The sequence below is a fragment of the Balaenoptera musculus genome, chromosome X, assembly GCF_009873245.2.
Source record: "Balaenoptera musculus isolate JJ_BM4_2016_0621 chromosome X, mBalMus1.pri.v3, whole genome shotgun sequence".
Lineage (NCBI taxonomy): Eukaryota > Metazoa > Chordata > Mammalia > Artiodactyla > Balaenopteridae > Balaenoptera > Balaenoptera musculus.
Genome location: NC_045806.1, coordinates 4,534,844 through 4,560,024, shown reverse-complemented (window position 1 = coordinate 4,560,024; position 25,181 = coordinate 4,534,844). Strand labels below are relative to the sequence as shown.

Here is a 25,181-nt window from a genome sequence, read left to right as displayed (position 1 = left end):
CTAACGTAGCCTCTGCCTGGCGTCCCTTTTCAGGTCTGAGAGGATGTTCCTGGACTTCCAGGTCCTTGCGGTTAGCAGAGGGCCACATATCAGTAGGTCTGAGCTGGGAAAAATACCCTGATTTACATACTGCCTTTTCTCTATCACTCTTTCTGCAAAGCTTCCCTTTTTACCTTTGCAGGTATTTGACTGTTCCTTTTTTTTTTTTTTTTTTTCCCCCAAACAAACTTTAATAAGCTTTTCAGTCCCAATCACTGAGTTGTGTATTTAACTTGGCAAGGATGTTTCTGTCTCACTTAAGCACCTTTTTTCAGTGCCTCTCACAGAGAATGTGCCCAGTGCACCTACGTGAAGAGGAATGCTTCACCCAGGGGAGAGGTGAACGGAGCTAGGTAGGGAGTGGGGTCCTACGTCCGGCTGGGAACGTGCTGAGGGTGGGTTTGTGGAGGGTCAGGTGGCCAGGAGGAGACGTAGGGCCGTCCATGCAGGGCCTGTGGGTCCAGCGTGTGGCCCAGGGTCTTTGACCGGCTCAGTGCCTGTCTCCTTTAATGGGACTGGAATGTCTGCGGCATCCCGCACAGTCTCCACAGGTGCTCTGCTCACCCGGTGGCTTTGCACGGTGGTGTCCTGTCCTGGAGACAGAGCCGTCTGCCCCCTGCGGGTGGGACCCTTGTCCTTCTCGGGCCGGCGCAGCCTGCCGGGTGGCTGTCTCGACTCGGAGGACAGTGGCCTCTGGACCTTGGACTCCAAGAGTGAGAAAGCAAGCAACTGGCAGACGCCTTACGCTCGAGAGACGGGACGTGCCAGCGGTGCACCGACCCACAGCCTCCCGAGCGTCCGACCCAGCGTCTGGACCACAGACCCTGCAGCGATCAGTGCTGCGCGCCTGCAGCTTCCCACGCGGGACGGGCCAGGGAAAGCCAGACAGATATGCCCCCAAACCAGCCGTGCGCGTGCCCCGCTTATGGTAGCCACCTCCTGGGCCCCCGCCCTGCAGCCTCCAGCCAGGCGGTCCCTGCAGCCGGCCCCGTTCCCGGGAGGGCTGTCCACTCCCCTGCCGGCCTCTCTGCCACTGCTCAGCCAAGCGCTGGCCGAGTCTGCCCGCGGAGAGCTAGGCGTAGGTGCCTCCGCTTGCGCTCACCACCGGCGGGTCCTCCTTGGCTCCCGGAAGGGCCTTTTGTCCTGTAGGGCCTCCTGCCTCAGGCTGTGCCCCTGCCAGCCCCTCTCAGAACCTGGTACGTCCACACCTTCTTCTGCCTTCCTCCAGATCCACCAGTGCCCTTCCGCCGCACCTGGGGTGACTGGCGCCTTTAGCAGGTACCTTCTTCCGCTTTGGCCTTGCTCGTCACGGCGGCTGGTCAGGCTGGTGGTCGCCCTGGCCGGCTGACCCGGCAGGGGTACGGCAGAGGCAACTCGGAGCCAAGCGTGGCGCCGATAGAGGCTCTGGGCTTCGCGCCGTGTGCCGGGAGCATGGAGAACAGCAGCTAACAGCTGTTGCACAAACACTTTTCGCCATGAGGGTGCTAGAAATTATTAAGCAAGCTGGGCCACCCTAAGAAGTCAAGAAAAGCCCTGGGCAGCCCCTGACAGCAGAGCCCGCTGGGTCGGATGGCTCATCTCCTGTCTTCCTGAGAAGCGCCAGCCGTGTATGCAGGCTCTCGTCATCTAGAGCTTAGGCTGTAGGATGGCTGTGCCGCTTGACCTAAGGGTCCATTTTTGGGAACGGACGCTTATTTTCCAGTGAGGTCCTTCATCACTGGAGGAAATCAAGGATCCCCTGCTAGAAAGCGCAGAGAGCAAGTGTGTCGGTCTCAGTAGCCGTTCGCAAACCGAGGCCCCCGGCAACAGCTGTTGCTTCCTGTTCTGTGGTCCCAGGGCTAGAAATGCTCCTTCTCGATTTCCACTTGGGAGAGAGATGAACCAGTTCACTAATCCTTTCAGTATAGTATGTTCCACCAAGTTGTCTGTAGTTTACTCCAAGATACATGTTGCTTCAAAAGAAAAAAAAAAGAAAGTTTAAGTATGCATGGGATGCAATACAGAGGAAAGTGTAAATAGATTATTTTTTCTTTAACTTCTGCTAATAGATCTATGCGTGTAGTCGTTAAAATCAAGCTTTTCTTGGTTAAACTTGATCTGTTTTTAAAATCGCTGACTGCAGAGCACAGGGCTTTGGTAAAAACAGGTCAGGTCAGTGGTTCTCCCCCGTGTTTAGCACGCACACCCTAGTTTCCTGCTGGTGGTGGGGGGGAGGTTGATGAAACACAGCACTGGGCCTCACCCAGTTTCTACTCAGTAGATCTGGGGTGAGGCCCAAGTATTTGCATTCCTGATGCTCCTGGTCCAGGGACCACACTTTGAGAACTAGTGGGTTAGGGAAACCAGTGGTAGGTGAACAAAATAAGTGAAGTTTTTCAAGGAGTGTATTCAGTGATTGATTACCTACTATATACTACCACGGTGGCTTAGAAAAATGGCACCACCACTTTGATCAAAATGTACCGTGCGCCGCGTTTTTATCGTTAAAGCCGTTTCACACGTAAACTACGTAGCTTTCACCACGTGGAAGACGACTGCTCCATTTCTGGGTGAGAGGAAGCGTGGAGCCGGCTACATCAGTCTGCTTCCTCTTCTGCAACTTCCTGTTTGCCAGACTGTGACAATTTGATTTTAGCCCAAGATGGGCCCTTCCGCCTTTCCACGTGGAAAGGTATGTTGTATCGTTAAGGAACTGACTATCTGTAGCACAAAACAGTGTCTTTAGGTCACCTTCCTCCTTTTTTTTTTAGTAACTGGAAATAATCAAAGTAAGACTGTTCTCAAGATATATTAAGTTCTGAGAAGCATTATCTCGCTTTTGTTCAAGGTGTACAGGATATGGAAGGTGTAAGTTGACCGGAGGGCGGTGATCAATGTGGGTCCACAGTCCGTTTCCAAAGCCGGAGGAGCCAGTTGTATTTCGATTTTTAAATTACTATTTTAAAGAGGAATGCATTGATTCCGTGATATGTACGCTCTGGGTGGGGGGTGGGGGGCGGCGGTGGCCTGGGGCAGCGTCTGTAATCCAAAGCTCGTTGGTGTTTGTACAGGGAAGCGCGAGAAGGTTCAGGCTAAGTGTCCCAAATATTAAACATTAAAACTGACTGTTTTTGCTGCTAAATGAGAACTTTTCCGTTTCCGGAAGTTCATGGATTATGGGGCTGGGGACGCGGCGTCAGTGTGCCTGTCCGAGGCCGGGCGGTCAGTTAACAAGTATTTGTGAAGCTAGGGAACGTGTAACACTGTGGGAAGGAATCCCAGATGGTTACCACTTCCTTTTAAAGTAAAGCACCCGGAACGAGGCCCTGTGACTTGTCAGATGCAGCAGCCCTTGCCGTTTTGGGAGCTGTGGTGTGCAGGCAGGGAAAGCAGAGCTCGTCCGTCGTCTCCGCTGAGCTCACAGATGCTCCCTGACCGCCTTCCGCGGAGCCGCTGCAGGGCACGTGCGCCCCAGACGGCCCTGGAGGCGGGGAGGCCGGGCCGGGCGCCGTGCTCACGGCTGCGCGCCGGTTACCCGCTCAGCTGACGCAGGCGCCTAGCAGGTGTGTGCCCGTGGAAGACCCCCCAGGGTGCAGACGGGTAAGCTGAGGCCCAGCGGGGCGCCGAGCACGTGTCCTGAGTTCCCAGCGGCTGGCCAGCTGCGGGGCAGCGCCTCCAAGCCAGGCCAGCCGGGCTTCCGAGCGCGGGGCCGGGTCCCAGCCCAGAGTCCTCCCGCACGCCCGGGCCTGCGGGCGGCCGCTGCTCCCCACGGTGCCCCCGGCAGAAACCGCAGGTCGCCGAGGCGAAGCACCTCCTCCTGGGGCGTCCAGCCAGAACGCAGCCAGGCTGGGCATTCGCTGCTTCTCTCAGATCAGGACGCCCTTGCTTTGTGTCGGTGTGGTTCGGAAACGGAGGTGGGGTGGGCAGAGAAACCAAGCCAGCTCCTACCCTACATGCTTCTTACTCTCGGGTTGATTGAGGGGTTTTGCTACTAAATAATGCAGATCATGCCTTTAGAACTGGATTAGGTGCAGCTTCGTGCAAGAGAGAAGTGGGGAAATACGCTCACCCCTTCCGTCTTCATAAGCTGAAACACAAACGGATACTGTCCTCAGAGCCTGGGACGGACTCAGCCAGCACTTAAATAGGTTCTCGATGATAAAAGCTGTTACTAAGCATAGTACAACGACAGAAGCTCAGCCTCGTACGAAACAGAGAGGCCTTCCAGGTGTGGTGATGCCTTTGATAGTAACAGTTCAGTGACCCTAAACGTCAGTGCCTTACGTTTTCCCACCTGGGGACCCAGCCCGCAGCTCGGATGAAAGTACCAACCTCTGGGCTGAGTCTGTCCGCTCACCCGCCTCACCCCACCCCGACCCCCCCGCCATCCGATGCCCTCGTGTCACTGCCTGCCTAGTCCCTTCATCTGCACCTGCTGGGACTGCTGCCTGGATCCTATCCCCCCCGCCACCCAGGGCTGAGGTTCTCGTGTACCTGCAGTATTTTCCTAACACACCTGAGGAAGGGAGCAGCTTGTGTGCGCGTAGCCTGTGGAAAACCACGTGAGTTTCCTGTGAAAAATAACCCAGAAGCACGGCGCAGAGCACAGCTACTTTACGCGGCTTCATTTTAGTTTAGCTTCTGGAGAACCTCTTCCTTTCAAAACGCTGTCCCTTTCATTGATCGTACGCTGTTGTCAGCTGGCGTACTCATTGCCGGGTCTGAGGAGTTTGGCGATGCGTTCAGATCCCCGCTTATTCCACCGAGGGTTTGGGGTGATTTTATCTAAATTGTGAAGAAAAGTGGCTGTCGGCACAGTCTCCTACAGATTTATAATCCCACCGTTCTGTGCCTTTTAAATTGAAAGCTTCAGCTTTAAATAAACGCTGCTTGAAGCATTTTTAAAGAATACACCTGTTTTCTGTCTTCAGAATTAGTCTTTTTTCATGCTCCTTTCTCCTTCCCCGTCCACTTGCTTCAGCACGAGTCCTTCATGTTAGCTCCCCACCCGGCCTCTGCTGCTTTTCCTGGCGCTCCCTAGCCTTCGCAAACCCGTCAGTGGTTTCTCACTCGCTTGGTGCCGACGGTGTCTTTTTGTCAGTCTTTCTCTCTCTCTCAGCCGCTAGAAGAAAAGTGCTCACGTGTAAAAAGTAAAGAGTACAGCCTCCCTGCCAGTCCATCCATCTCCCCACCCCGAGAGCCCTCCCTCTGTGTCCCCTCACAGGCGAGAAGGATGTAAAAGAGCATGTGTTACAGACAGCCCTCCTCGTCGTCCAGCAGAGGGGTGGACCAGCCCTTCCCTCTTTGCTGGGACTTCTTTAGGGAGATTAAGTGCAGCGTGGGTTCTAGAAAAACTGGAACCACTCAGGTTATTATGCAAACACTGGCTGCTTCTACCAAGGAGCCCAGGAAGACTTTTCTTCAAGTCCCACCTTCTTTTGTACTAAAAAAAGAAAAGGAAACAAAAGCCGGAATTTATTACCCAGCCCAGGGGTCATGCCCAAGCACAGTCTGGCGAGTATGTCTGAGGGTGGAAATCTGAGATCTGCTTGTTGTGTGTCTTATTCCGTCCCCCCAGAATCCAGCCCGTGGTAGAACAGTGAGGACCCAAAGAGTTAAAGCGCTGAAGATGAATTCTGCGTACTTGATACGCAGCTGTAGATGATTTCGCCTTGAAAAGCAGAGGAGAAAGAAAAGCTCTTTCTGTTGCCGGTCGTCGTCAAGGCTGAAGCATGCCACCGTGGGGCTGAGGGACCAGGGCCTGTCCGGGGAAGCAGCCTACAGGGAGGCCCTAGCAGGACACATTTAGCCGGTGGGGAGGGGAAGGGCAGGTCAGCCACGGGGTGGGTGGCGGCCTCCTGGGACTGATTCCTTCACCACAGAGCGTCGGCATCCAGGTACGTTGCAGGAAACGCCACCGCTGTTGCAGGAAGGCTTGGTGTGGGAAGCCCCCACCCCGCGCCTGATGACGCAAGTGCCGTGAGGGCGGTGGTCCCGTGAGAGGAAACGAGAAGCACGGGAGTTGTGTTTTCCTACCCAGAGCCGCGCACAAGTGTCTGTCCTCGCGTAGGCGCTTCACCGCTGCGCCCGCGGCCCGGCGCTCATGGCGGCTGGGAGTAGTTCCTCGGGGCACTGAACGCAGAGGGCTCGCACACAGACCCTTGCGTGCTGCCGTCACGGTGCACGCTTGGGAGGACCAGCTCAGGGCGTCAAGCGCGTGCTCAGGCCCAGGTGCGTACGTGCGCGTAGACAAGGCAGTTTCACCGTAGTAGAGACTTCCTTTCTGGGCCAGCCTGTAACGTTCCCGAGCAGCAGAGAGCAGGCCGCCCAGGGCATCGTCTGGTCCCCGTGGCCTGAGAACGTCTCCCCCACGTCCATAGGTCTCCCCGAGAGAGCTTTCCGCCCTGAACCTGACCTGCACTGTGAACACACGTGCTTCTCTGATGTAGACTTGGCATTACCACCGCGCCCACCCTAAAAGCCTCTGTGTCTTCATCTCACTGTGTCTGCAGATACTGAACGGCTGTACTCAGTGGTGTTTGAGGCAGTCTGCGGTCGCTATGGGAAGAAATACAGCTGGGATGTGAAGTCCCTCGTTATGGGCAAGACGGCGTTGGAGGCGGCCCAGATCATCATAGACACCCTGCAGCTCCCGACGTCCAAGGAGGAGCTCGTGGAACCCAGCCAGGCGAAGCTGAAGGAGGTGTTCCCCAGCGCTGCGCTCATGCCAGGTGCCGCCCTCTGCCATCCTCGCCATCGTGTCTCTCGCCTTAGTAGTGACTCTCAGACTCAGGCGGGGCATGCTAGGGTTGTCCTTTGGTCTTGATAACTTCTCGGAAAATTCTCTTCCTTGTGAGGCTCAGAGGGACTCGAGAGAGAGTTTGGTGGATGCTGTGGTATGCTGCGATTCAATCTTGTCTTTTTAGAGGCTTCTTAAAAGAATATACATTCCTTTCACTGACTCCTGAGGTCCAAAGACATTTGCATTTTGTTTGCATCAGTATTATGTAAAGATTACATTCCTGACAGAATTGCCTCAATGTTTAAACTAGGTGGCTTTTTCTTTTCATAATCAGATAACACGACTAAGGTTTCAGCAGCTATGCAAACTTTAACATTTTGATGATAAGCAAGCACCTAAATCTCCCCAAAGAAGTTTAATTTTTTTTTTTTTAAGTTAAAGGCATAATTCTGTTCTGACATGTCTGTTTGTATGGCCTTTATCGCTCTCTTTACTTGTTTTCCTTTGAAAGGGAAGATGATTTTTCTCCGTTGGGGCATGTTAACTGAAGATTGATCACAATGGAATTGCCTTCTGGTTCTTACTACAAGTGAGAAGGTCAAGAATGCTCTAGATTACAGGGACAAAAAATGCTTTAAAATGAAGTATTATTTTAAGATTCTTCTCGGAGAAAAGGTGAATACTCAGTCTTTAGAATTCCTGGTGCTAAGGGAGAAAAAGTTTACAGTTACAGCAGTAATTTTGGATTCAAAATTGTATTCATATGAGTCGTCATCATTTTTGAAACACGTGTTGTTATCTATATTTGTACACATATCCAGAGGGGCAGATTGAGTATTCCCTGGAACTAGAGAATTTTCTGTCAAAGGGCCCTGCTAGTACCGCTGCCTGTGTCACACAGAAACCATGTGGACTGTTCTTGGGTTACACACACACACACCCCTCAGGCACGGGTACAAGCACCACGATTCACACTCCCTTCATCAGCTGCCTCTGGGCTGTTTGCACACCCAGTAATCCTGACAAACTTTAGTGATGGGAACGCATCCCTATGTCACAGGAAACAGCTTAAAATTTACCGTCTTATCCATGTTTAAGTGTACAGTTCGGTAGTGTTAAGAATGTTGAAGTTGTTGTGTAAACATCACCACTCCGTCTCTCAAACTTTTTATACTGCAAAGCTGAAACTCTGTCCCCATTAAACCCTAACTCCCATTCCTCCCCGTCTCCAGCCCCTGGCGCCCACCCTTCTTCTTTCTATCTCTGTGAATTTGAACTGTTCTAGGTGCCTCATACAGTATTTGTCCTTTTGTGACTAGCTTTTTAAATTTAGCATAATGTCCTCAAGGTTCATCCATGTTGTAGCATGTGATTTTCTCCCTTTGAAGACTGAATCATATTCCACTGAATCATATTCCACTGTACGGACCACATTTTGTTTATCTCTTCATCTGTCTGTAGATAACTGGGTTGCTTCCACCTCTTGGCTGTTGTGAAAACCACTGCTGTGAGCATGTATATACAAATAGCTCTTCAAGACCTTGCTTTCATTTCTTTTGGGTATGGTCCCAGAAGTGCGATTATTGGATTATAAGGTAATTCTGTTTTTAGTCTTTTGAGGCTCCACCATAACTGTCTTCTATACTGGCTGTACCATTTTATTCTTCCTCCAACGGCCCACAAGGGTTCCAGTTTCTCCACATTTTCACCAACACTTGTCATTTTTTGTCTTTTTGATAGTAGCTGTCCTAATGTGTGTGAAGTGATAATCTCTTGGTTTTGCCTTTCTTTAATGATTAATGACGTGGAGCATTGTTCCATATGTTGTTAGCCGTTTGTATGTCTTCTTTGGAGAAATGTCTATTCAAGTCCTTTGCCCATTTTTTAATAGGGTTATTTGTTTTTTTCTTGTTGAGTTCTAGGAATTCTATATAAATTCTGGATATAAACCACTTATCAGATACATGATTTGCAAATATTTTCTCCCATTTCATAGGTTGCCTTTTCACTCTGTTGACTGTGTCCTTTGATACACAGAACTTTTTAAGGTTGATGTACTCCCATTTGGCTGTTTCTGCTCTTGCCTGTGCATTTAGTGTCATATCGAAGATATTTTAAAAATCCTGTGTCATAATGCTTTTTCCCTATGTATTCTTTCAGGAACTTTATAGTTTTAGCTCTTACCTTTAGGTTTTTAACCCATTTTGAGTTAATTTTTGTGTATGGCATAAAGTATGAGTTCAGCTTTGTTCCTCACACGTGGATATCCACTTTCCCCAACACAGGTTTGTGGAAGAGACTGTCCTTTCCCCATTGAGTGGTCTTGGTAACCTTGTTGAAGATCATTTGGCCATATGTGTGAGGAGTTTTTTCTGGGCTCTCTATTCTGTTCCATTGGTCTATATGTCTGTGTTTATGCTGGCACCACACTGTTGTGATTACTGTACCTTTGTAATGTGTTTTGAAATCAGGTAGTGTGAGATTGTCCAACTTTGTTCTTGTTTTCCAAGATTGTTATGGCGCTTCAGGTTCCACTGAGAGTCCATATAAATGTTAGGATGGATTTCTGTATTTCTACAAAAATTGCTGTTGGAGTTTTGATATGGATGGCTCTGAATCTGTAGATCGCTTTGGGAAGTATGGACATTATAACAGTATCAAATCTTCCAGTCCGTGAACATGGGATGTCTTTCCATTTATGTGTGTCTTCTTTATTTGTGTCTTATTTATTTGTTTCTTCCAGCAGTGTTTTGTTGTTTCAGTGTACAAGTCTTTCACTTTCTTGGTTAACTTTATTTCTCTTTGATGCTATTGTAACTGGAAGCGTCTAAATTTTCTTTTCACGTTGTTCATTGTTAGTGTGTATAGAAATGCAACTGATTTTTGCATGTTGATTTTTGTATCCTGCAATGTTGCTGAATTTGTTTATTAGTTCTAACAGTTTTGTGTATGTGTGTGGAATCTTCTACATATAAGAGCATGTCATGTGCGAACAGATAACTTCAGTTCTTCCTTTCCAACGTGGATGCCTTTTATTTATTTTTCTTGCCTGATTGCTCTGGCTAGGACTTGCAGTGCTGTGTTGAATAAAAGTGACAAGAGAAAGCATGTTTGCATGTTCCTGATCTCAGAGGAAGAGCTTTCAGCCTTTTCACATCGAGTATGATGTTGCTGTGTGCTTTTCATATATGGCCTTTATTATGTTGAGGTAGTTTTCTTTTATTCTTAGTTTAAGTGTTTATATCATGAAAGGGTGCTGAGTTTTGTCAAATGCTCTTTCTGCATCAGTTGAGATGACCATGTGGTTTTTGTCCTTCATTTTGTTAGTATGGTGTGTCACATTGATTTTTGTATGTTGAACCATCCTTGTGTTCCCCCTTGGTCATCGTGTATAATCCTTTTAATGTGCTCTTTAAATAAGTTTGCTAGTATTTTGCTGAGTATATTTGTATCAATTTCTTGTAGTTTCTTTGTTTGGCTTTGGTACTAAGGTAATGCTGGCCTCACAGAATGAGTTTGGGAGTATATCGTCTTCTTTAATTGTGGGGAAGAGTTTGAGGAGTACTGGTATTAATTCTTTAAAATTTGGTAGAATTCTCCAGTGAATCCATGTGGTCCTATTTTCTTTGTTGGGGGGTTTCTGATTACTGAATTAATCTCCTTAATAGTTACAGGTTTGAACAGACTTTCTCTTTTTGCTTTGATCTTGATAGGTTGTATGTCTCTAGCAATTTATCTATTTCTTCTAGGTTATCCAATTTGTTTGCATACAATTTTTCATATTATTTTCCTTTAATCCTTTTTATTTTTGTGGCATTGGTTTTAATGTCCCATCTTTCATTTCTGATTGTAGTTATGAGTCCTTTTTTTTTTTTCTTAGTTAATGCAGCTAAGGATTTGTCTATACAGTTCATATTTGACCTGGAGTCTCTTTCATGGTTTAACATACGAAGCACCTGTAATGTTTTAGGAATGTAAATATCCTTTTTCTTCCTTATCCACCCAAGCCTTTCAAGTGGTTTTCCTTCTAGAATTTTTGTCCTATATTCTAAGATTTACTTGAGATATGTTATACTACGATTCCAAGAAAATATGATGTCTCATCCAGCTAGTCTGGTTGTTTGGCTGGATTGCCAACAAGTCTATATTGTGAAATCTGCTTGGTGATCCAATCACTGTAGTATCCTCGTTTGTCTCTCCCAGTGACTAGGTATGAGTTAAGTAAGGTGCTAATCGTAGGTGGCAACAGAAGAGAACTGAATCCAGACACCTCCACTATAGAAGTGAGGCAGGAACTAGTTCTTCAAAGACAGTTTAGTCCTACAGAACTCACCTGGATGACTCTTCTTTCTTTGCTACTCCTTCACCTCTTCTAGACAAGAGGGGTAGAGGACCTCTTTATTTACTGATTGATCAAGGTTATGAATCTGGCTTTCTAGCTTGAGAATTTTTGTGTATACTTAAACTTTTACAAGCCTCACAGATGAGAGTAAGGACTTATCAGTGGTTCTAAAGTGTCTTCTTGAAAACATGAGGTTGTTTCCACACACATAACTGGGAGGTGAGCTAAGCATGAGAAGATGACAAGAGTATAAAGAAAAGCCCAAGAACGCACCAAACAGAAGACATGTAAAATCGTGCTGGGATGTTGGGTGAGACCAGGGACCGAGGTCAGAAGGTGCCACTGGACGTTCTGAGTGGGTTAGGATGAGAAGCAGTATTTGGTGATTATACGTACCCCAGAAGGGAAGAAGAACAGGAGGAAAACGCAGGACGGACTATGGAGCTGAAGGAAAGGCTGTGTGGAAACCTAGACCTGGAAGCACATTTCCTTAGAGTTTCTGTTCTATAACATGTTAGTCACAAACACAGTAAGGACAGAGATCAAGTTGTCTACCCAAAAAGACGTACTTCGCTCCCTAGTTTCCACCCTTGCTGCGTTCCTCGCGTCGCCTCTTTTATCTGAGCCAAACCTGAATTCCACCGGAAAGGTGACCTCCTGGGGAGTCCCGGGTGTGGTGACTATAACTAGAAAAAGTCACCACTGCCCTCTTTCTAGGTCTAGGTTTTCACCTTGTTCACTCACCGTTTTGTTACCACCACGCAGCTGTGGATGGTAGCATGAGCCCTTGACTCTCATTTCTTTTCTTTCTGAAGGTGTTTTCTGGTGGGGCATTTTAGGGTGTGGAAGGCATCTTGAGCCCATTAGAAAAGGAGGCTGTCTGTAGGGACGGTCTATTATTAATTCAATATCCTTCATTTTGAGAATGAAGCTCTTACTTCAGGGTGAGAGCTGTGGCCCCAGCAGGTACTTAGCAAGGAAGGGATGGCAGTTTGCCAGGGGTAGCAGACCCTGATTATGATGCAGGCATGTCTGCCTGGGCCAGTCACCAGGGGAAGCAGGCCCTGATTATGATGTAGGTGTGCCCCGCTTGGGCCAGGCACCAGCAAATTAGCCCCTGATAGTGACGCGGGTGTGTCCTTGCCTGGGTCCAGCCACTTGGGAGGGTAGGGCTGGCCCATGGGGCTTGAAGGCCAGGCATAAGTGACTTGATTACCTTCCTATCAGCAGCCTAATGACTGAATGCTTTGGATGCCTCTCCTTGAAGTGGGTCATGAATGATCTAGGAGGGAAATACTTTTGACCAGTATGTTCTGTAGGCATTTACCACATGCCTTAGTGATGAAATACAGGGTGTAGGTCAGAGAAAGGTCTAATTATCTTCTGGGAAGAGACATCTTCTGAATCGTGGCACAACTTTTTGACAAGAAGTATTGAAATGTATGTGGCCTAACCTAAGAAAAATTTTTGCCACAGGACGTAAGGAAACCTTTTTAACAGGGTCCCCATGAAGGATGCTGATTGTATATATGCTCCGTTGTATTTTGAAGCACATTTCTTCAGTCATGGATTCTTTTGAGGTGGATGAAATGATGTATTTTGGCATAATTCAGCGAGAGTAACTGGTGTAGAAGGCCAGTCATAAAGTCGGTGCCTCTTCTGATATGAAACCCCCCAGAGGGTTCTGCTGTTGACCGGGCTCTCTACTTTCCCTGCTCTTTTTCACGGGCTGGGATGGGGGGATTTCCCACGGAAGAGCCCAGGGCGTGGCATCTGGGCCAGTGGACAGGAGAGGGACAAGGCCGAGGCCAGGAGCGATCGCCCACGCCCACGAGCTGCCCATCACTCGGGCCCCTCAGAGGTGCCGGCCCCACCCCAGGCCCCGCCCACCCCTGCCCCCGCCGCACCGCGCTCCCTCGGGTTAGCTCGCTCCCCTCCTCCTGCTCAGATCATCCAGCAGAAGAGCGGAAGTGCACACTGATCCCCGGTCCCCCGGGCAGCCGAGGCTGTGGTGCCCAGGCCTCTGCGGCGGGGGGGCGGCCAGTCCCCGCTCTCCCGTCCGCGGAGTCTCCCCGTGCTCCGCAGGCTGAGTTCCCCTCGGGAAACCAGGAACGCGGCCGTGCCCACCGTGGAGTGCGGCCCCCCGACATAAGCTGGAGAGCAGCCCACGTGGGGACTCCCTGGGCAGGAGGATGGTCCTCGCCGGGCTCAGCAGGTGCTTGCGCTCTTGTCCCTGAGCGCCACTGAAGACTGCAGCCCGGGCGCGAAGTGCACGCCGCTCTCCGTGGTGTGGGCCCCAGTCCCGGTTCTACCCAAGCCTGTTTCTTCTTTGCCAGCCTGCTTTAGCCCGGGTAATGATGTCCGTCTCCACCCCCGCACCCCCCGCCTTCTGCTTCTCTCTCCTACTTTATTCTTCATGTGTCTTATGCCCTTAGTCCCCCATGGCTCTTAGCAGACATTATCGGCTCCTGCCGCCCCACTTTCTGAATGTACGGTCCACCGTCCTGGCAAGAAGGCACTCATTCCCTTAGGGTCATCCTGTAATTCTCCTCTTCCTTCACTCAGTCCTTAAGGGCATCTGGTGCTGGGTGGCTGCTCATGGGCACGTTAAAGAAAGGTGTGTATAATCAGCTTAGGACACGTGCATAGCCATTTAAGTGGAAATCTACAGTAACGTGTAGTTTTACGTCAGAAAGAGAAATTCAGAAAAGAGTGGTGGAAGGGGAGTGGAGGAAAATAAAGCAGAATATTCTCGGAGCAGTGGCAGCTTTGTGGTCGGGACGGGGGCTTGAACTTTGGGGAAACTGTGGAGAGCACGTGAGATAGAGGCGGCTCGAAGCTAAGCCTCTTACTGCTGATGTGCTTGAGAAATGGGCAAGGACTTCGGCTCGACTAGGTCTTTAGTCTTGAGCTAAGCTGTCTGCTGCTTCTAGAACCAGTGGGAGTTTTGAAGAGATGATGTGCCAGAGGGAAACCCATGCCGGGGGTGGGGGTGGGGGGATTCCTCTGGGTTTATGGCACATGATGACGACGGCAGGGGAGAGTTAGCCGGGAGGAGGACCAGGCTATGAGGGCTTGACCTAAGGTGGAGTCAGAAGGTCTGAGTGGTACACAGTCCCATGTGAGGTGACAGTGTGACGTGGTACTGGCAAAAATTAACATTCACCTGAGAAACCAGGACTGGAACTGAAGTTTCAAGAGTCATTATTACTTAAGCACCGAAGCTGTAGAATTGCAAACATAAAAAGAATCCAGCAGACAGCACATACGGAGAGAAGGTGTGAGTCTCAGGTTACGCATAGCTTTCCTCATCATGAAATAAATCACAACAGCAGTGAAAGGACAGTATCGAGTATGGACGTGGTAACAAACCACATTCGTGATGCCACGCTCCTTCACAATCATTTGCTGGTCAGTAATGCCAGTAACAGACCTTTACAATTCTGATTCCCCTTGTCCTGTAGAGTACTGTCTTATTTAATGATGTACATGGACGTTACTCCTTTTTCCTGGTTTAAATATTCTGGCATTCAAAGACTGCCAGGTGCCTGAATTGTTACTGACTAAATTATAACAGAGACATTCTAGACTAAGCCACAAGATATATGTGTTGTCTTCCTGCAATTCTAGCTATTACTTAACTGTGGGCGTAAAGGTTTTTCTCAAAAGAATGAGCTGCAGTTTGTTTTTTAATGTGTGGCGGTTCCCCTGTGGATTTTTTTTTTTTTTAAAGAAGATCTCTTATTTATTTATTTATTTATGGCCTAGTTGGGTCTTCGTTTCTGTGTGAGGGCTTTCTCCAGTTGCGGCAAGCGGGGGCCTCTCTTCATCGCGGTGCGCGGGCCTCTCACTATCGCGGCCTCTCTTGTTTCGGAGAACAGGCTCGAGACGCGCAGGCTCAGTAATTGTGGCTCACGGGCCCAGTTGCTCCGCGGCATGTGGGATCTTCCCAGACCAGGGCTCGAACCCGTGTCCCCCTGCATTGGCAGGCAGATTCTCAACCACTGCGCCACCAGGGAAGCCCCCCCTGTGGATTTTTAAATACTTGGGAGGAAAAGATCATGGATAAAAAGTCCTTACTGAAAGATGCCTCAATTCAGTGGAGAGAAAATGAGTAGATAGATGGCCGTGATGGTTTAGTCATGGGCCTGGCCCTCAAAGGCGTCGGCAGCTGAGGAGAGTGGCTTCCAGCCGCTTGGACAGGCTCTGGGTGTCTGAGGAGCAGGTGCTGACTGCGCAGGTGCGGACTCGGGGGGTGGGTGGCACCTGTGTGGGGTGAGGAGTGAGTGACCTGTCGTCCCAGTGAACACGGCCAGGTTCCAGGGGGCCGCCTGGCTTGCCCCGCATCCCACAGCTTCCCTGTAGCCGACCCGCCCAGCGGTGGGGACGCAGTGTGTGCACAGACAGTAAGGGTACAGTTGAACCTTGAACAACACCTGTAATTTATAGTCGGCCCTCCGTGTCTGCACTTCCTCCTCACCTGCCGAGTCAACCCACCACGGACTGTGTAGCACTGTAGTGTTTACTGTTGAAACACATCCACCTGAACGTGGACCCGTGCAGTTCACACCCCTCTTGTTCAGTGGTCAGCTGTATATTAGTCTATTTATTTTCAATCTTGGAAGATATACTCCTAGCATTATTTCGGGGATGCGGTGCACAACAGACAAAATATTTCAGCTGTAGCTTGCTTTTCAAGAAATAAAAAAAAATTGTATTTTTTAAGAATGGAAAGCAACTACTCATAATAGCCAAAAACTTGAAGCTACCCAAGTGTCCACTGATGGATGACTGAATAAATAATATGTCTTATATTCCTACAGTGGAATATTATTCAGCCTTAAGAAGGAAGGAAATTCTGACACAGGCTACAACACGGGTGAACCTTAAGGACATTGTGCTCAGGGGAAGAAGCCAGACAGAAGAGACAAATACTGTGTGATTTCACTGACAGGAGTCAGCTGCAGTGGTCAGAGTCACAGAGACAGAAGATGGTGCGGAGGTTACCGGGGCAGAAGCAGTGTTCAGTGGGGACAGAGCTTCTGTCTGGGGAGGTGAGAGAGTTCTCCAGATGGCTGGTGGTGACCACTGCACAACAAGGTGAAGCTCCTGAATGCCACTGGCTGTGCACTTAAAAATGCACAAGATGGTAAACTTGATGATATTTTACCACAATAAAAAAAATTTCGTTTCTGTTTTTAAATACCAGAAGCCGTTCACGGATTACGAAGTTGTATTTTGTTAAAGTTCCTGGACAGGCGAGGTAGAAAATGGTGGTAATTGCATGCCGTACAAAGGATTTTCCCGTAAATGTCACAGCTGTGCCTGTCTCCTCTCCCCCAAACGGAGTCACACAGCCACTAGGGGAAGGGCCTTGCTTCCGTGTCCCCCTGAGCACACACTCAGTGGGACCTTAGTCGCAGTGTCATGGCATGTTGAGTGGGGCTCCAGCACCTCACCACAGAGTCCTCCTCTGAGAGACACCCGTGGAAAGGAGAGGACCCTCGGTAGGGACTTGCTGCAGCCTCCCATTCACTGGTGCCTTGGGCATCTCCGCGGCAGCCTAGACGGGAACACAGGGGAAGGCTTTCTGTTTCCTTACCAGACCCTTCCCCAGAGCATAGACGATAACACCGAGAATTTTATATTTGAGGACTTCCCTGGTGGCACAGTGGTTAAGAAGCCGCCTGCTGATGCAGGAGACACGGGTTCGAGCCCTGGTCCGGGAAGATCCCACATGCCGCGGAGCAACTAAGCCCGTGCGCCACAACTGCTGAGCCTGTGCTCTAGAGCCCGCGAGCCACAACTGCTGAGCCCACATGCTACAACTACTGAAGCCCGCACGCCTAGAGCCCATGCTCCATCTGCAACAAGAGAAGCCACTGCAATGAGAGGCCCACGCGCTGCAACAAAGAGTAGCCCCCCACTCGACACAAGTAGAGAAAGCCCACACGCAGCAACAAAGACCCAACGCAGCCAAAATAAATAAATTAATTTAAAAAAAAAAAAGAATTTTATATTTAAGATAATTCCCAGAAAACAACATGCACAAAAACTCTGGCCACAGTGTTGAAACTTCTGCAGAATGGCAGCAAGGAAAAAATAGTTGACGGTGGAAAATTATCTCATTTGACTGTTCTGGTCCCCACAAATTGGGCTGATCACTTTCATATTAGTTTGATAGCCACAGTAATGACACTGCTGCTTTCGTCTCTATTGGATGCATCCGGTGAAGGAAATCAATCCATTTTTGATGTGAATTGTTGAGAAGGCACCCACCTTTTTTTCCATCATCTCCTATTTGTGTAGGAATTGAAAACTGAACATGCTTCCTATATCTTTATATCATCTGCAGTTTTTATACTCGTCCCGTGAAGTAGGCAGGATTGGTCTTACTCACATTTTATAGGTGAGGATGCAGGTTTGGAGAAGTAAACTGAAGAGTGAGGAATCTGACCCCTGGACCTCTAGGCCATTCCTACGCGGCCCTGACTGAGAACGTTGCGTACGGCACTGCCTATGATGACCGGCATCCCTGGTCTCCACCCACCAGAGCCAGGAGCCCCCCCCTCCCCTCCCCCAGTGTGATAACCAAACAATGTCTCTGGATGTGGCCAGATGCCCCAGGGGGCGGGGGTCTAAACTGTCTCTGCTGGGGAACCACTGCCCTAAATACAGTGGTAGACTGGGAAGGCATCGTGTCAGGTCCCTCTGAGTGTGTTATGGGGCGGATGGAAATTTCAGGCTCCTGGGCCTTGCTCGTCTTGGAAGGCGACCCTTCACTTGAGTTGTCATTGCCTTTGATGGTCCTGTTCTCCAAATCCTGCCCTGGGAAGGAGGGTGGAATGTCTGGTTGTCCCCACCATCCTCCCATAGGTAGGTAAGAATCCTAATTAGAATCCACCCTGGAAAGGGCAACCCTCAGGGCGAGTCAGCAGGACCTTATCTCCCCTGTCTGTCCTGGAATGTGAACTCATGGCCTGTGATCATGCCTTTCCAAAGCACTCCTTAGGAATCCACAGTGACATTAAAATCCAGGCATTGCTAAAGGTCTTCTGTCAGGAGGGAGAGGTGTCAAGATCCCCCCTCTGAGAACCTGCTCCTGTAGCTCCCAGCACCCTCGCACCTCCTGGCTGTTGATCCCAGCAGAGTGACCTGGTCTCTGGGTCTGAGGTGGCAGCTGGAGGCTCCTCGGGCTTCTTCCTACTGATGCCGAGAGCAGCTGCTAGGCTTCTCTTCCCTTGTGTGTGTGTGTGTGTGTGTGTGTGTGTGTTTCCTTTTTCTTTCCTGAGCTCTGCCCTTGATTGCTAACAATTGCTGAAACGTTGCCAGCACACGTTCATGTTTATAGTCATGAATTATGTCGTCTTCTCAGAATCAAGGCCCCAGCTTCTAGTTTCCACCACCCAGTGCTGCTACCTTGGGTCCTTGGGGCCACAGTTTCTGTGGCTGCTGTAACAAATGACTGCAAACTTGGTGGCCTGGAACAACAGAGGTTTATGCTCTTACAGTTCTGGAGGCCACAAATCTGAGATCAGGGTGTGGGCAGGCTGCACTTCTTACGGAGACTCCAGGGGGAAGATCCTTCCTACCTCTTCCAGCTTCCGGGGGCTCCAGGCGTCCCTGGGCTTGTGGCCGCCTCCCTCCCGTCTCTGCCTCCGTCTTCACGGGGCTTCTCCTCTGTGTCTGTGTGTCTCCTCTTGTAAGGACACCAGTTGCTATGACCTGAATGTTTGTCATCCCCCCTCACCCCCAAGTTCATAATATATGAAGCCCTAACCCACCCACCCCCACCGCCCCAGTGTGATTGTGTCAGGAGGTGACCCCTTTGAGAGGCGATTAGGTCATGAGGGTGGAGCCCCACGAATGGGATTAGTGCCCTTACGAAAGAGACCCCAGAGAGCTCCCTCACCCCTTGCACCATGCGGGGACACAGGGAGTAGACAGTCGTCTGTGAACCAGGAAGAGGGCCCCCTCAGCGGACACTGAATCTGCCAGAACCTTGATCTAAATTCCAGCCCACAGAACTGTGAGAAATCAATTTCTGTTGTTTATGAAGTATCCAGCCTGTGGTGTTTTATTATAACAGCAGGAGCAGAGTTAAGACACCAGTCATTGGATTTAGGGCTCACCATAAATCCATGATGATCTCATTCTGGAGGTCCTTCATCACACCTGCAGAGACCCTTGTCCCAAATAAGTTCACGTTCAGAAACACCAGAGCTTAGGACTCGGACATATCTTTAGGGGGCCACCGTTTGACCCACTGCCCTTGGTGGCATCAGCAGCCGCTCTGTGCTTCCTGAAACACGCGGTGTGTGCATTGCTGTGTGGTATCATCTCCCCCTGGGTCCTGTTCACTCCCCCCTGGGAGTGAACCCTCTCTGGGTTCAGGGTGAAGTGTTACAAATGATGCCTGAGCTAGTTAGAGGTTTGATGGATATACCCACTCAACGCATGAATTCCAAGGCACCACCTGAAAGAACTCATGTCCGCTGTCTTTTCTGCATTTTTCCTTTTTCAAATCCACTTTTGTGGCAGCCTCTGTGTCCTTTCTCACCAATCTTAGGTCTCTAGGATGAAGTCAGATGGAAACATTCTTCTATCAGGATCCCTGATGCTCCACATTTCTTATTTCTTCCCCTGTAGGTCAGTCCTGTGAGCGTGGCTTCTTTGTAGCAAGAGCTGTCTTTCTGCCCTGCCCTGAAACCTACTTAAGCACACCAAGGCTACAAGCTGTTGGGTGGATTTCATTTATGTACCTAATGAACCAGCTTCTCCACAGGACAGAACTCCTTTCACATTTTCAGTCTTTTACTTCTCAGAGTGACTGAATAAGAAAAAGTTGGTGTACAGTATTTAAAGGATACAAAAGTGTTTCAGGTTTGTGTGTGTGTGTGTTTTTCAAACCCAAACAGAATAGGCCTAATTTTTTAAAAGATTATTTCCCTGATTTAAAAACAAAATTTTTTGTTCACTTAAAAAATGAATAGGGCTTCCCTGGTGGCGCAGTGGTTAAGAGTCCGCCTGCCAATGCAGGGGACACAGGTTCGTGCCCCGGTCCGGGAAGATCCCACATGCCACGGAGCGGCTAGGCCCATGAGCCACAACTACTAAGCCTGCGCGTCTGGAGCCTGTGCTCTGCAACGGGAGAGGCCGCGACAGTGAGAGGCCCGCACACCGCGATGAAGAGTGGCCCCTGCTCGCCGCAACTAGAGAAAGACATTGCACAGAAACAAAGACCCAACACAGCCAAAAATAAAAATAAATAAATAAATAAAGGAATAAATAAATAAATAAAGGATACAGAATTTCTGAAGGACTCATGCAATAACGTATCAGGACGTTCGAGTGATTCATTACTGACTGCAACCTGAAGTTTGATGTAATGGTGGTGACCATGGCTAACATCTGTTGGGGCCTTACCTTCCTGTGTGTGCTTTTACATGCAGGACCCTTTACAGGCATTCCTTCACAACTCCACCACCAGGAACATTAATCATTTCTGTGTGACCGTGGACAAAACTGAGCCACAAAGAGGGGATGTAATTGCCACGGGCTGTGATCAGGTCCCTCTCTTGGGTTTCATGTTTGTATTGGTCTCAGACGTTTTCAAGGAGCTCAGTATGTTGTGTCTGATTTAAAAGTTGTCCGGGGGCTTCCCTGGTGGCGCAGTGGTTGAGAATCTGCCTGCCAATGCAGGGGACACGGGTTCGAGCCCTGGTCTGGGAAGATCCCACATGCCGCAGAGCAACTAGGCCCGTGAGCCACAACTACTGAGCCTGCGCGTCTGGAGCCTGTGCTCCGCAACAAGAGAGGCCGCGATAGTGAGAGGCCCGCGCACCGCGATGAAGAGTGGCCCCCACTCGCTGCAACTAGAGAAAGCCGTTGCACAGAAACGAAGACCCAACACAGCCAAAAATAAATAAATAAATAAATAAATAAAATACAACAAATTAAAAAAAAAAAAACAGTTGTCCAAAAACCATTTTTGATTCATTCCCCTATGGATAAAAATGTTGAGTACTCACTCCAATATAGGCTTATTTGTATGTACTTATTTATGTATAGTACTGTGCTGTTACATTAGGTACATTACAAAATATTCACAGAACTAGAAATGTTAGAAGGATAAGCTGAAATGAGATAAACTATATTTAAATTTTTAAAATCAGTAGCACCAAAGAACTTTCCCAGCAAAGTTTTCTTCTTCCAGTAGGTTTTAGAGAAAGCATCTGTTTAAATATGCTCCATTATTTTTTAATATGTTGGTTTACTATTGTGTAATACAATTTGAATATTTTGTTTTAAATTCAAATCATGTTGATACTCAACTTTAATCACTGTATCCAGACAGAGGTGATTATTGGATGTCTGTTTGTTTATAAGCATTCTTTCATCCATCTTAATTCATCCGTTAAGTAAAGGTTTGTTTTACTGAAATTTAACTGATAAATGTAATTCTCCATGCTATTAATCAGTGCTTGTTGCAAACAATCTTGAATGCTGTGGTTTTTTCATGTTTTCACATAATAGATTCACACCCCATAGAAACCCTTCACATAGAATGCTTTCACACTGGTTGGAAATTCCTTTCAGTGTGAAATTAAGCATATGTGTTCAGAAGTCATACAGGTCTGTAGTTTTCTTGTGTGACTTTTGTCCAGCTTTGGTATCAGGAAAGTGCTGGCCTCATAAAATGAGTTGGGGAAGCAAGTGTTCCCTCCAATTTCTTGCGGTTTCTTTATTTCTTCTTTCTTTCTGAGATGCTTGGTAAATTCACCAGTGAGGCCATCCAGTCCTAGATCTGGGAAGGTTCTTGACTACAGATTCAATTTCTTTAATAGAGCTAGGGCTAGTTAGGTTATTAGTGTCTTCTTGAGTGAGCTTTCTATCTTTCAAAGAACTTGTCCATTTTATCTAAGTTAGCAGATTTATTGACATGAAGTTGCTTGTCATATTTTGTGTATCCTTTTTAATTATTTTAAGGACCTGTAGCGCTATCCCTCTTTCACTGCGATAAACTTGGATTTTTTTTTTTTCCTTAATCAGTCTAGCTAAGAGCTCACCAATTAAATTGATCTTTTTAAAGGACTAGGTTTTGGTTTAATCAGTTTTCTATGTTCTCTTTTCTGTTTTGAGTTTATTTTTCTTTTCCCTTTACTTTCTTAAGATAAAAGCTTAGATTGTAGATCTTCTTTTCTTTCTTCCAGTTTTTGATTTTTCAAATACCATTCCTATTTTAATTCTCCTATGGTCAGGGAAATTACTTTGTATGATTTCAGTTACTTAAAAATTTTTGAGACTTGTTCTTTGGCTCATAGTGTATTCTATCTTGTTGAATATTTTATATGCACTTGAAAATAATATGTATTCTGCTATTGTTGGGTAAAGTGTTATATAAATGTTAAGTTGCTTGATAGTGTTTTTGAAGTCTGCAGTACCATACTTATTTTCTCTCTACTTGTTCTGTCAATTACTGAGAGAGGAATTTGAAACATCTGTCTGTTTTTCTCCTTTCTGTGCTTTGAGTTTTTGCTTTACCTATTTTGAAGGTCTGTTATTTGGTGCATACACATTTAGAATTGCTATATCTTCTTGATGAATTGACCTGTTTGTCATTACAAAACATCCCTAGTTATCCCTGATAATCGTCATTTGTTGTTCTAAGGCCCACTTGTCTTTTGTTAGTACAGCTACACTGACTCTTGATCGGTAGTGACATAATACATAGTTTTCAATCCTTTTTTGTTGTTGTTGTTAAAATTTTTTTAATGTGGACCATTTTTAAAGTCTTTATTGAATTTGTACAATATTGCTTCTGTTTTATGTTTTGGTTTGTTGACCACGAGGCATGTGGGATCTTAGCTCCCCAACCAGGGATCCAGCCCGAACCCCCTGCACTGGAAGGTGAAATCTTAACCACTGGACCGCCAGGGAAGTCCCTCAGTCCTTTTAGTTTTATTTAACCTATCTGAGTATTTATCTTTAAAGTAAGTTTCTTGCAGACAGCGTGTCTTTGGGTCTCACTTTTATTTTTGTTTTTCCATTCTGACAGCCCCTAACTTGGGCATAATTATATTTATCAAGCTGTTATGTGAGGTCATTATCTGCTAATATCTGTCATCTCTTCCATATCTGTGTTCATTCCTATTGATTGCCTTTTTCTCCTGGTTATGGGTTGTATTTCCTCCTTTGCAAGCATGGTAATTTTGATTGGATGTCGGACACTGACTTTTACATCCATCCGAGTGCTAGATTTTGCTGATAGAATTGTCTTGGCGTGGAGTTGAGGTCCACGTTTTCCTCTGAGCACCTCATAGGACTGTTTCTCTGAAGGATCACAGTATCTGTTGCCTTTCTGAATGGGTTCAGGTATTGAAAAACATGTCAATCTTTTCTGTAGCAATTGAGAAAGTAGGGACATCGCCTTACGTACTTACAGAAACAGCCATGATTATCTGATTATTTAAAATACTATTTTAGATAAACCTTTGTGTGGATTTAGACATTACTGTTGTTGTAATCGGCGTGTGTTGAAGGTGGAAAGTACTGTCATTTTTGTCACATTTCTGATAACTGGCGGTCTCTTAATTGCCTCCAAGGATGATACGTTAACCTACGTGTTTCCCGGACTTAACCGCCACAGTTGATAGGAACGTGAAGCGTGTCTTTCACGTGGTGTGTTGTTGTTATTGTCGTTCAGCTGCGTTAAGCAGAGCCTGTTTCACTGTCTGACCCCTTGGTGGGTGGTCCCGCAGCTTTGCTTCAGCTGCGACCTTTCCCTTCAGCCTCTGATGGGGGCCGGTTCCGGATCCAGCAGTGGGAGGAATGCTGAATTGCTTTCTGTACGATACAGAGTTTCCTCAGAAAACACCAGAAGCGTAGTCCTTGTGTATTCATTGCTTTAAAAGAAAACAGAGCAAGCCCTGTGTACTCAGTGCAGAGGCCCTTCCTGGGTTTGCTCTGATAGGACTGGCGAACAGAGCAGCGTCATCGCGGTACCACCACCTCTGTTACTTCGGGCGGTGCTATCGCTGAGCCCTGAATTGCTCTCTGGTGTTTGTGCTGAGCGGGGATGTCCCAGGGCTGATGACCCCTGTCAGGACAGTGTGTGAGATCAGACGGTGCCTGAGAAGAGGCAGCAGAGTCAGGGCGACAGAGCTGGCACAGCGTCCCTGGAGGCCTGCGGCCGGTACCTGCGCCCCATCGTCACTGACGCCTCCCCCCCTCCCCGCAGGTGTGGAGAAGCTGATCCGCCACCTGCGGAAGCACGGTGTGCCCTGTGCCGTGGCCACCAGCTCAGGGACCGCATCCTTCCAGATGAAGACCGGCAGGCACGAGGACTTCTTCAGCTTGTTCCATCACGTCGTCCTCGGCGATGACCCCGAAGTGAGGAGCGGGAAGCCAGAGCCAGACATCTTCCTGGCTTGCGCCCGGAGGTTCTCTCCCGCTCCTCCCGCGGAGAAGGTAAGCGGCCGCGGGCGTGGAGGTGACGCCGTGCGCAGGCGCAGGGTCTCCGTGTCCACGTGGACAGCTGCTGCGCGGCACTCCTGAGGACTCGAGGAGAGGGCGGTGGGGTCGCCGGCTGGGAGGTGCGTGGGGAGATCCCTTCATTTTGTGGGGGAGTGCAGCCACGCCAAGTCACCTGGCCAGGGAGTCCCGGCCGGCATCGTCTGGGGTGCCCGAATGTAAGAAAGCCTAGGCTTCGCAGAGCACTGCCTGACGGGCACTTTGCAGGGAAGGGGGGTCTTCAGTGATGCAGGCGACAGCACCCTTATTGGTAACGAGCAGCCTTGGACACACACGTTCCCTGCAATTCAGCAATTCAGACGAAAGTCAGCAACGCTCAGCGCCCCTCTCCCCAGATGCTTCTCGGTGTCTCCTCTGCCAGGGGGCCGCAGGCGTAGCTCCGTCCTGCCTCTGCGGCTGCTTCATTACGCCGGGTCCGCGGTGGAGCTGGGGAGGTGGCGTCTGAGCCTCGGAGGAGTGCTGAGGGTGCGCGACGGGGCTTGTTCGGTTCTGCTGAGTCTCCGCGCCGCGCATGGGGGCTGCCGAGACGGAGGAGGGTGAAGAAGC

The 25,181-nt window shown here is 48.6% G+C and overlaps 1 protein-coding gene across 1 annotated transcript in view; it reads left to right on the top strand.

Annotated features, from left to right (window-relative positions):
• The window catches only part of LOC118888708 (pseudouridine 5'-phosphatase), a 73,501-nt gene that overhangs the window by 27,399 nt on the left and 20,921 nt on the right, over positions 1–25,181 (top strand). Inside the window, exons 2-3 of the mRNA XM_036840083.1 lie at positions 6,531–6,749; positions 24,343–24,572. Of these exons, the coding sequence (XP_036695978.1) occupies positions 6,531–6,749; positions 24,343–24,572 (449 nt within the window). The remainder of the gene's footprint in view (positions 1–6,530; positions 6,750–24,342; positions 24,573–25,181) is intronic.